Below are 14,613 nucleotides of genomic sequence, written 5' to 3' on the forward strand. Positions count from 1 at the left end.
TCCATGATCTGACCTGCTGCATTGGATTGTGGTGTTTTTATGACTCAATCAGAGTCCCAGGGTGTCCCGGCATTCTCCTGAATCCAAATAGTCCTGCTCACCCCAATTGTGTTGGAGACACACAAGTTGCCCCGTGACAGTCATCATGAAACACCCCAGGCAGTGCCCCCTACTTTGAGTACCTGCCAGGTGGAGTCAGAAGGAGCCACGGCACACTCCCCACAACCAGAGCAGGGCAGTCACACACTGGTCAAGCTCCGCCTCCAAAGAGCCCAGGGTCTGAATCCAGCACACTGGAGCTCCACTCCTGGACTCGCCCCACTGTCCTCTGCTTTCCTGGGAACTGAGCCTCTCTGGGCCTCAACTTTATGTGCTGGGAAATGGGGAAGATTATACTGATATCAGAAACCATTTGTTTTGAAATTAAGTGTTACAAATATATTGGCAAAGCCTTACTAATGAAACAGAGTCTCAGCCGGGTCTCAGTGAGTGGGCGCTGGGTTGGGAGTCTCTCGTCTGTCCTCTGCAGAAATCCAGGAAAAGGGCTCAGCAAAAGTGTGAGTTGTATGATGTGAAATCATGTCCAGGTCTGAATTAGCAGATTTCCAACGTCGTCCAAACCACCAACTACGCTAGTGCAGACACCCTCCCACCCAAACTCCAAGAGATGTGGGCTGTCATAAAAACAGCAGTAGCAGAGATTGTAGTAATCATAATAAAGATTGGGCGCCCACGTGAGCATCAGTGCCAGGAGCATCACCTACTCCCACCGTGACCTGACAGCACTAACTGGGATGCGGAACCATCAGTCTGGATTCCTAAGTGGACAGGGAAAGGGAAGCTGTGGGACATCACACAGATGTCGTAGACCCTGACCCTTTGCAAGTGCACCCCAGCTCCAGGCCCTCTCCTCTGTAACAACCGGCCAGGGGCCAGGACATTTCAACCCTGGGACATGGTACAGGAATCATGATACCCTGCCTCCTGCATGGTGTATGTGACCTGTCTGTGCTGGACTGGACAGGGCAGGGCAAGGGGCAGCTGCCTGTGGGAGGTGGGAAACCCTGGTCCACACCCTTCCTCATGTAAAAGGTGCTCTGCAGGGAGGGGCAGGAGGGAAGCTCCGGGTCTGAGTCCTCCTCCACCAGCAGGGGGCAGCAGAGCTGCAGCAGGAGCCTCAGGACAGAGGCTGGGGCTGGCCAGGGGGAGCCTCACAGGGACACCAGGCCTGGGGGTCAGCAGGGCTCCAGGGTTCAGTCTTCAGAAGAAAGCACGGATATTCCATCCTACCTCCTTGGGCTGCAAGGTCTCACCCAGGACACTGAAGGACAGGAGTCTTGAGACAGGTAATACTTCACTTGGGAAATGCTAGTCCCCTCAGTGCCCACCAGTGTCCCCAGGGAGCTGATTCCTCTGTGCTGGCCACATCCAGACATGTCCTGACCCCTCACCCTCAGCCTCTCCTTCCGCATCTCCAGAAAGACTCAGAACCAGGGCTATAGCTCCTTTGCTCAGGAGACTTCAGGCGGCAGATGGTAGGGTACAGGGAGACCCTCGTGCCTAGAAGGACCATCCACCAGCCTAGAAGGACCAGCCTCCTTGCGACACTGTCTCCAGAGTGAAGTGGAGTCTCACTACATGAGGCCACAGCTCTGCTCTCTGGGCTGTCCACGCATCAGTACAGGGTCCAGCTCCCTGCTGAGATGATGGCTGTGGCCTCCAAGCTCACCCCACGTGAGAAGACATAACCCTGGGGAGCCTGACAAAGTATGAAGCTCAAACGTGTCTTTTTGAGTCCTGGTGATTTCTCGTGCAAGTCACGGTTTACACGAAACACTGATGAACAATCATAAAGGAAACAAAGTTTTGACAACGCTAAGGGCTGGTCTGTTGTGGGATGGGGGGTGTCAGAGATGACATCACCGCGTGTCGTTAGACTAGAAGTTGTGGTGCATCTCCAGCAGCAGGTGCTTGTTTCACAGGTGGATGCTCAGACAAAAAAACGGTGCACATTCTACTGAGAAAGTTCCACAATCTAATGACATGGGAAGCATGGGATCACGGTGCCTCCAGGGAACCAGGGGGGACCCAACGCAGGAGGGGGAAGGCAATGAGGCCACAGGACCACCATTCCCTGTATCAAGCGTTGTCTGCATCTCTCAGAGGGCCAGGCCCCTGTAAGACACAGAGGGAACCAAGGATAGACCCCAAACAGGGTATTTTCAGATGGTTGTCATGTGTTCAGACACCAGGATGGTAACTGATCCTGGATATTATAGGCCAAGGATGGTTTTTTCCCCGACAGCTGCTTGGAGGAAGCTGGGGGCTCCCCTCTTCCTCCTCAGTCACACGTTCTCACCTCAACACTGGTTTATTAAGTAGGAGCCCCAGAAATGGAGGAAATTTGCATAAGTACTACCAATCACAGTCCCAAGGGCCTGGAAGGGAATAAGAGAGGCTGGGGTGGAGCCCAGCAGTGCTGTGGGTCTCAGGAGGCAGAGCTCTGGGCACATCCACCATGGCCTGGACTCCTCTGCTGTTCCCCATCCTCACTTTCTGCACAGGTGCCATCCCCTGCCCAAGACTGCCCACACGCTCAGCCCCCACAGGATTGAGCTGCTCAGACCAGCACAGACTCAGGATTGGGTCCCTGGGCTGAGCCCCTGAACCTCACACCAACCTCTCCTCTTCTGTCTTTTCAGGCTCCGTGGCCTCCAGTGTGCTGACTCAGTCTCCCTCGGTGTCAGTGTCCCTGGGACAGACGGCTACCATCACCTGCTCTGGAGAGATACTGAGTAAAGCATATACACAATGGATCCAGCAGAAGGCAGGCCAAGCCCCTGTGACGGTCATTTATAAGGACACTGAGCGGCCCTCTGGGATCCCCAACCGATTCTCTGGCTCCAGTTCCGGGAACACACACACCCTGACCATCAGCGGGGCCCGGGCCGAGGACGAGGCTGACTATTACTGTCAGTCCTATGATGATGGTAGTAAAGCTCACAGTGACACAGGCATATGGGGAAGTGAGACACAAACCCCTTCCCCGTCTGTGTCACACTCTCCTCCAGCCCCAGGAGGCCCGTGCACAGAGCAGGGAGCAAGTCTGGCTCAGGTCCCCACATCTGAGGTCCACAGGCTGCCCCGTCCTCACAACCCGCCCACGTGGGCTCTGCTCATGGTGGATCAGCAGAGGATAAGGGTCCATTCTTTTGTAAACATATTCAATCTGTGGCTGTGAGCGCATGAATGACCGAACACGTTAGGAGTAGATATAGAGGACATTTTCCAAAGACCAAACCTTTTACAACTTCCCTGAACGATAATCATATGTTCTGAGATGTATAATTCAGAGAGGAGATTGACAGTGAATTAGGAGGTACAAAAGAACAGAGAGTCACCTTGATGTCACAGCAAGAGACGCTGTTCAAAAGGAAACACAGAGCGTAGCTGGAAAATTGAAGAAAGCCTCAGTGCAGGCAGGAGAGCTTCACTCCAACTAAACGTGTGTAATTGGAGTAACTGAGGAAGACAAGGTGGGGGCAGGTGGTGATTGCAAACATATCTGAAGGGAAAAGTGCCACCAAGTGTTCAAACTGGTGAAACCCAGGAAGCAACATATCCAAGAAGCTCAATGAAGCTCAGACACAGGGAACTTGAAAGACAGCACAGCACACGTCCTGTGAAATTGCTACAAACCAGCGAAGCAGATTCTCTCACGGCCAGAGAGCAGAGTCCTGTGCCCTACAGAGAACCAGCATCGTGGGGGGGAGCACATGTCTCATTACAAGCCATGAGAGCAGGAAAACAGGGGAGCAAAGTCTTCAAACTCCTAATAGAAAATAACTGTCAACTTTGGTCTTTACCCAGGGAGAATGTCATTGAAACGTGAAGACAAAATAAACCCTTCTCAGATGCAAACCTCTCAGAACGGATCACCCGCAGACCTTCAGCACAAGCAACAGTGATGGACGTCCCTCGGAAAGGGGGACAGAGTGAAGTCTAGGTCTACACAAGGACATAAAGAGCATCAGAAGTTATAAGTTCATGGATAAATATAAAAACAATGCTAAAGATTAATGTCTATAAAAGTCAACTGCTTAAAGCAAAAATAAAAGAATGTGTTTGATTTATAATAGAGGTACAAATAATACACACGACGATGAGAGCGGAAATGATGAGGGAGATGAGACCCTGTTATGACATCCTCACCTTGCATGGGAGTGATGCTGGGTCACGGGGAAGAACTGTGATAAAGAAGGAGGTGAGAACTGTAAACTCTGAAGAAACCATTAAAATGAAACCATTTTAACCACAAAGAGTTAGAGCTACTAAGGTGCATGACTTAGGACTGTCCAGAGGGTAAAAATCCAACAGGACATGGGTGTCATGTGCGTGTATGTGTGTATTTGTCTGTGATGCACAGAGAGACAGAGACGTGGGGGAGAGACACTCACGATGAGAATCGGCTCAGACAGTCCTGGGGCGGCAGGTCTGGAAGCTGCAGGATGGGACAGAGGGCTGTGGAATTTGGTCTGAATGATTGAACACATTAAGAGAAGAAGAAAATTAAAGCATCCAAATCAAACTGTTGGAGATGAAAACTATAATATCTCAAATCACAAATACAGGGCTGAGATCAGCAGCAGGCAGGAGAAAATGAAGAAGGTGAGGGAATGTGAAGACACAGCACAGACACGGCAGAGCGAAAGGCACAGAAAGACTTTAAAAGTGAGCAGAGCAGCGCTGAGCATAGGACAACGGTAACAATGTCATGCACATGTCACTGTGAACCCAGGGAGTGAGGGTGGACTGGGGAGGATAAAAAAATATTTGAGGAAGTATTGACCAAAACTGTTCTAAATGTCATGAAAATTCAAAACCTACAGATGCCAAATTCTTGAAAAACACCAAGCAATGATATATGCGGGGAGGGGGGGAACCAACACACCAACCCCCATCAATATCACATTGTTTAAGGCAGAGAAAAATAGACACTGTGAAAAGCAACCAGAGAGGAGAGACACTTGGTTCAGGGGAACAGTGATAAGGATTCGGACAGATTTCCCACGAGCAGAAATGCACACAGAGGACAGTGGATTAACATCCTCCAAATTCTGAGAAAAACAAAGGAAAAGAAACCCCTTAATTCTTTATCCAGGGAGACTATCCTTCAATGATGAAGGCAAAATAAAACAATTTTTCAGCTCTACCAAAGTGACGGAACTGATCACCAGCAGACCCATAACACAGGTAGTAATACTGACTTCCCTCAGGCAGGACGGAGTGATGCCAGAAAGAACCGGAATCTACAAAAAGATTGTAAGAGTCAGAAATGATAACTGCAGGGATAAGTATGGAGAATTTTTCTGATGACTTAACTCCCTTTGAATAGTAAATCACTGTCTACAGCAGATCTACTCACAGCACATGCTGGAATTTATCACGCACCAGCAGTGACGGGTATGACATTCCTACCACAGTGCTGAGAAGAGAGCACGGGAAGTGGGCTCCAATGTCTGATGCTGTCAGGTGGTGTGACGTCACCTGAATGGAGCCTGTGACGAGTCACAGATGACAGGACAGCAAGGAGTTACAACTAATGAGCCAAAACATAGAAATAAAATGGATCATAACAAAATGCTCCATTACTCAAGAAAGAGATAAATGGAAAACAGGACAGAGAACTCATGGAACATATAGAAAATAAACAGCAATATGGGATCTAATAACCTATGTCTCCACCCACAGTCAGGAAATGGTGTAAACGCCACAATTAAAAGGTAATATTTGTCAACTTGACTTTACCAGCGACAAACAAGTATTAGAAACCTACAGTAAATAAAATGGCATTAAGCCAATTTCAGGACAATATTACCACTCAATTCCATTCCACAATTCCAGATATGAAAAAGTCACAGGACAGAGAGAGCATCTAGGAAGATGAACTGAACTCTTAAAAACGCTTAGGATGCAATATTTCATGTCATGTGAATTTGAAACACTCACAAAAATGGAAGCAAAGGATCACAGGGCACATCTCATGAGAACAGTAATGCCCTCACCTCTCCCTCCTCACCCTCAGCCTTTAAGATGTTCAAACACACAGTGACAAGAGCTCCCCTATGCAGCCCAGAGGTGAGCACAGCTCCGTGTGAACCGGATCCATGAAGCCCGACCAGAAGCAGAGATTCTCCCCACCAGCCTGAGAAGGAGCATTTTCACAGGAACCAGCGAGAGCATGAAGGAGGCTTGGTGCAGCCAGCCTCAGCTGTGGGCTCAAGAGACAGAATCTGGAGTGCCAACCATGGATGGACCTTCCTCTGCTCCCCCTCCTCACTCTGCCCAGGTGCTACCATAGCCCCTGCCCACAGGCTCAGCGCCCCCAGGACCCTGAGCATGACCTTGAACCTAAGGTCCACCCCGAGATGCTGCAGGAGGCGGGACCCAGAGAATGAGCCCCACGGTGTCATGAACCTGTAGGGCTTGTGTCCGCTACAAGACTCATCTGACCCCAGTACTGTGGCCAGAGACCCCTGTTAGTCCCTCGAACTTGGAGGACAGAGAAGACCAAGCAATAATACAGAGAAGAGCCACCAAGACCCAGGTCAGGTCCCTGCACGGCCAAACAGTCTCCACTGTCCCTACCGATACAACTCTAACCTGGGACACGACCCTGCTGACCCTCCCCACAAGCAGGCTGAGCAGCTCCTTCATAGACCTGCCAGGATAGAGATGGCAGTGAGCCCAGGGACAGAAGCCTGCTGCCCAGCCTGGCCTCACCCTCCCTCCCTCCCATCCCGCTCAAGCTCTGCCCTGATGACCGGGATCTGAATCCAGCACACCTAGGCCCCATCTTGGACTCACCTCTTTCCTCTGCTTTTCTGGGAACCTAGTCTTCCTGGACCTCAACTTTATATGCTTGGAAATGGGGAAGATTATACTGATGTGAGAGCACTTTGTTTCTAAATTCAATGATATAAAAACATTGACAGAGTCTAATGAATGAAACAGAGGTTGCAGTGAGTGGGCTTTGGGCTGGGAGTCTCCTGTCTGTCCTCTGCAGAACTCCAAGGAAAGGGGCTCAGCAAAAGTGTGATGTGTATGATGTGAAATCGCACATCCAGGTCTGAATTGCCAGCTTCCCAGTTTCATCCGAATCACCCAAGAGGCTTGTGTAGAAATCCTCCTTCTCCAGACTGCTAGTGCTATGGGTTGTAATAGAAACAGCAGTGGCAGAGATGACAGCAGTAATACTAATAAAGAATTAGGTGCACATGTGAACGTTAGTTCTAGAAGCGTCACCTGTTCCACTGTGACCCAGCGACACTCACTGGAATGCAGGCAGCATCACACTCAATTCATAAATGGAGAGAAAGGGGTGCCAATAGGATGTCACAAAGGTTTCCTGACTGGGACCCTTTCAAAACACACTACACGTTACCCCAAACCCACCCTGTTGCAACAGCCAGTGTGACAGGTTAGGGCATTTCAACCCCTGGACAAGAGGCAGAAATCCCACCTGTCCTGCCTCCTTCACCGTGTATGTGACCTTCTATGCTGGGCTGGGCAGTGCAGGGGGGGCACCTGACAGTGGGAGGCTGGAAACTCTGGTCACACCCTTCCTCAGGTGACAGGTGCTGTGGGGTGACCTGCAGGAGGGAAGCTCCTGGTCTGACTCCTCCTCCACCAGCAGGGGGCAGCAGAGCCCAGAAGGAACAGCAGGACAGAGGCTGGGGAACCTTCACAGGGACACCAGGCTTGAGGGTCGGCAGGGGTCCAGGGTTCAGTCCTCAGAAGAAAGTAGGGCTGATCCATCCTTATCTCCTCAGGCTCAGGGCCACGACCTGAGGGTCAGACTCATACAGTGTCACCCAGGACACTGACAAGAGTCCTGACACAATGAATAGTTCACCTGGGAAATTCCAGGTACTCACTCCCCACCTAAGGTCCCAGGGAGCTGAGCCTTCTGTGCTGGGTGCGTCCAGAGAAGCCCTGACCCTTCACCCTCTCCCTCTCCATCCCCACCTCCAGGTGGACTCAGACCCAGGGCTGTAGCTTCCGTGCTCACGGTGTCTCAGGGGACGGGAGGTGGGGCACTCAGAGCCCCTGGTCCCTGGAAGGAAGGTCTGCAGCCTCCTTGTGAGACTGTCTCCAGAGTGAAGTGTTTCCCACGGCCTCAAGCCCCTTCTCAGGTCCCTGTGCTGTCCTTGCTCCAGTGACAGACCCAGTTCCCAGGAGGGACCCCTGACTCTCCAGTCCCAGAGGTCACTCTGTGTGCAAAGTCGTGACCCTGGGGACCCTCACAGAGACACAGAGCTGGAAGTGAGTCCCGCAGTCAGGGCTGGGTTCTGGGACTTTTCATAAATTTACCTGAAACATGGATGAAAAAAGTGAAAGGAATCAGAGTGTTGACAATGCCAGTCTCTGGTCTCCTGTGGGGTGGGGGGTGTCATAGAGACAGAAGCACTGTGTGAAAATAGACCAGAGGTTGTGATGAATCCCCAAGAGCAGGGGATTGTATAACATGTAAATTCCCACACGCACCATATTGAACAAGTGTCAGAATGAGAGTTTTCCATTCTGGTGACATGCCAAGGATGGGACCAGAGTGTAGCTTGGGGACACAGAGGAGACATGAAGTAGGAAGGGTAGGAGATGAGGCCACAGGACCTCCTTTCCCTGAGTCAGGTGTGGTCTGTAGCTCTGCGAGGGCCCAGCTCAGCCCCATGGCCAGGATCCTGAAAGGTCTCCCAGGTGCTGACACAGCTGGTCTGTGCTCAGTGACCATGGGACAGGTGGCCATGATCACCTGTCAGGGAGACAGTATAGAAATCTGGTGTACAGTGGTACCAGCAGAAGCCAGGACAGGACACTGGCTGGTCATATATGGCAATAGGAAGCGTCCCTCAGGGATTCTGTCTGATTCTCCAGCTCCAACTTGGAAGACACGGCCACCCTAAACACCAGCAGGACCAGGGCCAAGGACAAAGCTCACTACTACAGTCAGGTGTGGGACAGTAGTAATGCTCACAGTGGCAGAGACAGACAGGGATGTGAGACACACACCCCTTCTGCACCTGAGTCACACTCTCCTTCAGCCTAGGAGGACTGCAGACAAAGCACAATAGGTCTGGCCCAGGGCCCCAGATCTGAGATTCCCAGACCTGTCTCCCAGCCCAGCCCTCCAGGCAACCTCTGCACCGTGTGGATCAGGAGTGCATGTGCAGGAGGCAGGCTGGGGCTGCCATGTTTTCTTCACTACAGTTTGTTTAGGGTTGGAAGACCAGGCTGGGAGGACCGACAGAGAAACATCAATGGAGATAAAAAAAAAACCTCAAAGTGACAAGGGGAAGTCTGACCTGTCAGTTGAATAGAATCATTTTTATGTCTCTGTGTGGAAACAGTTCTCCTTTAGAACTGAGACCTCAATGCCAGCAGAATGTAAGGTCATGGTGATAGTCAATAATTTTGCAGCAGGTTACCAGGAATATTAGTGAGTGAGGATGCTCCTAATTCCAACTCTAGATTCCTGGGCCCATGAATGCTGGCTGTGGGAGAAATAGCACCATAAATTGGAAACAGATGCAGTGCAAATATCACCTTCTGAAACATGTTGCCCCAGCCCCACAGGTGTTGTCTCATACCTGGTAAAGTAACTGAGTCTTCAAGAGGACATTAGTCCATTCATTCAAGCCAGCTGTTTCAGAATTGGGGGGTGGGGTAGATGGTAGAACCAGTGAATTCCATGCACATGGGCACATTGCAGCCCTTCATTTGCTGTGAAATACGTACCTTGGACGGAAACCTCCCTGAAATACTACAGTGCGTGAGGCATCCTCTAAGTCCAAGGGTGATAGTTTGGGAGGAACCATTCTAGTCAAAGGAAGCAAGTCCTTGTGTTTATTGTTATCCTAACTGGTCAGGAAGATTTTAATGCAATACATGCACATCTCAACAAGAGGCACAAACATTCAGATACTAATGTTTCTCCCACAGAAATAAGTCAGAAGTCAGATGGTGGGTCTCTAGGCACTCACCTGTTCTGTGAGGTCCCAAATCTTCTCACTTTCTCTCCCACCAACACTACTATGGAGGCTTTGCTTTGCCTTATTGTTGGCAGCAGACCTCGGGATGGCTGCTGCAGCTCCAGCTAGCACGCCTGAGTACAAGAGAAAGAGCACTGCATAAATCTAGTTTGTTTACTTCCTTCACAAGAGCAGAAGTCCCCAAAAAGATCCCCAGCCACATGATACGTCCATGGGCCAGTTTTGGGCCATGGATGGGGTCAATGCTGACCAAGTGGCACCTGAGAATAGCCATAGCGTAGCTTCTAAAAGAATATAGAAGACAAGATGCAGGTAGAAGGGGTTGGAGTCTATATGCTCTGTCAGCAAAGCATGTATGTACATTCTGCTGCTCCTGCCCCAAGATGGAAACTCTGACAACGGGACTGTGTTCTGTTCACACTAATTTCCAGGATGGAATGTCTGCCAGACCAAAGTGGGTCTGAATGAATGCTTGTTAAGTGACTGTTCTCCTGTCTCTGACTTTGAGGCAATAGTCACCTCTGCCCCAGTTTGGTCCTGCACCACCCACTGGACCAAAGAGGCAGTCCCTGAGTCCTGTGTCCCCTAGTGCCAAGCTCCAACACCACACCACCCCATACTTCAGATGAACCCTGCCTTCTCCTCCTCTGCATGAGCCTGCTCATATTCTCACAGGTAATCTGACATGCTCTTCATCATCTTGGGGCTGGCAGGGACTACTTAGAGAAGAGCAATTTCTCACATGGAGCCAAAAGTCCATAGATCAGGAAATCAGGATCTCAGAAGTGGATTCACAATCTCCACCTGGAGGTAGGTCTTCCCTGCACCTGCAGCCGCCAACATGGAGTGGCCTCCAGGGGGCAGCAGAGATCACCTGGCAAAGTCACCTGGACATGGGGAGGCTCTGGGCATTAGGGGTTCTAACAGGGAGGGAGGGTTCGTCACCACCTGAGACCTAAAGGAAAAGTCATATAGGCTTTCTATAGTGTCGCCTTTACCACCGACATAAAATTCTGACTCCGTGTCCCTCACATCTCTCTCTTCTAGAATTTGCCTCTGTCTCTTGCACAGGTCCAGGATGTCATGCCTCTCCAGCCCAGACCATTTCTGCTAAAACCCAGTCACTGTCAATCCCTGTAAGTCATGGCATCTATCCCAGGAGCTGAGTGCACACTGGGGATACTGAGTCACAGAATCTAGGACCTGTCCTAGGAGCTCTCCCTGAGGACATCACCTACAGTACCTCAATGGTTCCTGCAAAACTCCATGTGTGCTTAGCAAGTGAAGAATTTTCTTCACGTTTGATGGTCACAAACAGGGATCTGGGTAGAAACTGCACTGACCTAAGCCTCTTAAGGTCACCCAGGAGCAAGGAAACTGCACTGACCTAAGCCTCTTAAGGTCACCCAGGAGAAGACATTCGGAACCAACTATGGGACAAGTGGGTGAAGCAGAATCCCCTGGGCTGATGGGAGGTCTGTCTGCAGGGGCCACGCCTCCCTCCCTGTGACCCTTGGCGCTGAGCCTTCTCTGAAACCACAAAGCTTCTCAGCAGAGAGCCTGAGCCCCAAATGATTTGCATAACCCGCAGGTGTTTCCAGCAAGGGGATAAGAGAGGCCTGGCAAGGAATGTGCCCAGCCTAGGGCCTCAGGGAGCAGAATCAAGGCACACCTCCACCATGGCCTGGACCCCTCTCCTCCTCGGATTCCTGGCTCACTGCACAGGTGCTGAACTCAGGCTCACACCCACCCAGACCCACAGAACAGTCACAAGGCTGGCCCTGACTCAGAGCTCAGCAGGGCACTGCCTGTGTGGGGCAGGGTGCTCAGGACCCAGCTGCAGGATGAGGGGCTGGAGGGGTGAACTCCCCCCAGTGTGTTCACTGGCTCTGTGTGCACCCTGAGGGGCTGCACCTGCCAGGGAAAGAGGGTCAGGGTTCTTATTTGTTCAAAGGTTCTATCCACCAGCCTGGCCAGGGGGCCCTGGGGCTGAGACTGATGGGAGAGGTGCCCTCTGTGCCCAGAGTATCCCTGAGTCCAAATCTGGGTGAGGTGGGTGGGGGCTTCCTGAAAACGAGAACTGAGTTTGAAAGCCCACATCTCCTTTTCTCTCTGGCAGGTTCCGTGGCCTCCTATGTGCTGACTCAGCCCCCCTCAGTGTCGGTGACCCTGGGACAGACGGCCAGCATCACCTGTGGGGGAGACAACATTGGAAGTACATACGTTTCCTGGCACCAGCAGAAGCCTGGCCAGGCCCCCGTGACGATTATCTATAAGGATAGCAACCGGCCCTCAGGGATTCCTGATCGGTTCGCCGGCTCCAACTCAGGGAACACGGCCACCCTGACCATCAGCGGGACCCGGGCTGAGGACGAGGCTGACTATTACTGTCTATCATATAGTAGTAGTACTGGTACTGCTCACAGTGACACGGACAGATGGGGAAGTGAGACAAAAACTCCTTCCCCGTCTGTGTCACACTCTCCTCCAGCCCCAGGAGGCCACAGAGCATGAACAGGTCTGATCCAGGTCCCCACATGTGTGATCCCCAGGGGTCCCTCTCTCCTCAACCCTCCAGGCAGGCTCTGTACAGGGAGGTTCATGAGTGCATTGAGGGCTGACAGGACCTGACTGCCCTGCTTGTCTGTCCGGGGTATAAATCCGGGTCAGAGGGCCTGGGTAGATAGAAAGACAGAGAGACTTCCATTTCCATATTGTGGTCATTGGGAAATATTTTCACCGAACAACCCAAGATTTGAACCCAGAAATTCCCAGCTCAGCTGAGCTCCTGAAACCCTGGTCCATAGCTGTGGGATTCTGAGTGGAGCAGACATATGCAGGGACACTGTGGGGCCACCTACATCCCCTCTTCTGTGAACACTCACCATTCACCCACCCACCCCTGCAGGAGGCCCTGACGGCTCACAAGGGAGCTCCTCACAGTGAAGCACTGTGCTTCAAAACTCTGCCTCCCCAGGTTTCTGCCCCAATTCAGAGAGGTTCAGTTGAATCATGGCCTCAGTCCAACATCCCGAGGGCCTGCCTGGGTTCAGATGTCCTGAAAGGTCCCAGCTTTAGACCTCCCTGCAAGAAAAGACCTCACCTGCTGTCTCACTGTGGGTCCCTTCTCCTTCTGCCCAGTCTGACCTCCCCAACTCCTTCCAGATTTCCTGCACATGCCCTTCTCCATCTCAGAATCTGCTTCCAGGAACCCAATGCAGGATGGCCAGCATCCCTGACAGGGTCCTCAGGGACCTGAGGAGGCCACTGTGTACCCACAAAGCTGGGGTTTCTCCCCCAGGTCATCAATGTGCTTGTCCAATCCCTAGACAGCTCAGACTGTTCCCTGTACTTTTATACAGTAGAAAACGATACAGACACACTAGGTACTCTGGATTTTAAAAGGCAGTTGGAGAGTCACATCCATCTTGATGCTGAATGGGAGACGATGGGGTAGTTGCCGCCACCGGCACAGTGGCCACAAGAAATGCAACCACAGGAGTGAGACATACGATGGGTCCTTCCTCACTTCTACCTCCCAAATCTGCAAGAATCTCTCTTCACTCCCAACCTACCCAGAAACATGGACAGACAACAATTCTGTGAAACACAGCTCAGCCTGTCAACAATGACACTTAATAAGACACTACAGTTCCCCCTCGTCCACATGAAATCTAAGAAGAGCCCCACTAACCTAAACCTGCAAATGAAGAGAATGCTGGCAGCCATGCTTCCACCTAATGTGATAAAACTATCCTGTGAACAATTACAAACATGGTCACCCTTTCCCCACAAGAGGATATACAATACACGTTTGTCTGCTAGTGATCTTTATTTTTCCCCCAGCTTAATTGAGATAAAATGTTAGCTACTGTTAACACATCTGATGTTAGATGAGAATGTTAGATAGACAGGAGAACAAAACAGGTACATTAATATATATCCAAACATACTCATGTCAACATAAGGAATAAACACTTGCTACTTTTATCCTGCTCATTTCTGCCACTACCCTGTGGTCCGTGTGGTGTCTATAACACCTTCCTCGCTGCTCACTCCATATTCCCCTTCCCTCAGCAAATACCTGAGCTAGTCATGATCCCTCCAGTGGGGACAACCAAACCTTCATTCTGGAAGTTGCATCCATTATCAGACCTGCTGCACTGGACTGTGGTGAACTGATGACTCAATCACAGTCCCAGGAATCTTAGGGGATCTCCTGAATCCCTATACTCGTGCTCACCCCAATTGTGTTGTAGACACACCCAATTGCCCCATGATAGTCATTATGAAACACCCCAGGCAGTGCCCCCTACTTTGAATCGTTGCCAGGAGGAGTCAGAAGGAGCCATGGCACACTCTCCACAACCAGAGCAGGGAAGTCATACTCCTTCCCGCCCACCCTGGTCAACCTCGGCCCCCAAAGACCCCAGGATCTGAACCCAGCACACCAGGGCTCCACTCCTGGACTTACCCCACTCTTCTCTGCTTTCCTGGGAAGCGAGCCTCTCTGGGGACTCACCTTGCCTGCTGTGAAATGGGGAAGCTTATATTGCTATGAGAA

The 14,613-nt window shown here is 51.2% G+C and overlaps 1 protein-coding gene across 50 annotated transcripts in view; it reads left to right on the plus strand.

Moving 5' to 3' along the window:
* The window catches only part of IGLL5 (immunoglobulin lambda like polypeptide 5), a 174,959-nt gene that overhangs the window by 107,594 nt on the left and 52,752 nt on the right, over positions 1-14,613 (plus strand). For 4 of the 50 annotated variants that reach the window (XM_040619459.1, XM_040619448.1, XM_040619458.1 and 1 more), the window contains exons 1-2: positions 2,404-2,564; positions 2,703-3,000. The exons of 26 other annotated variants lie outside the window; for them this stretch is intronic. In XM_040619459.1, the coding sequence (XP_040475393.1) occupies positions 2,519-2,564; positions 2,703-3,000 (344 nt within the window). In that variant the 5' untranslated portion in view covers positions 2,404-2,518. Of the gene's footprint in view, positions 1-2,403; positions 2,565-2,702; positions 3,002-11,623; positions 11,775-12,168; positions 12,471-14,613 lie in introns of those variants that run through there. 20 more of the 50 variants (XM_040619447.1, XM_040619446.1, XM_040619437.1 and 17 more) reach the window with 17 other exon arrangements.

This window comes from Ursus maritimus, unplaced genomic scaffold (assembly GCF_017311325.1).
Source record: "Ursus maritimus isolate PB19 unplaced genomic scaffold, ASM1731132v1 scaffold_33, whole genome shotgun sequence".
NCBI classification, from domain to species: Eukaryota; Metazoa; Chordata; class Mammalia; order Carnivora; family Ursidae; genus Ursus; species Ursus maritimus.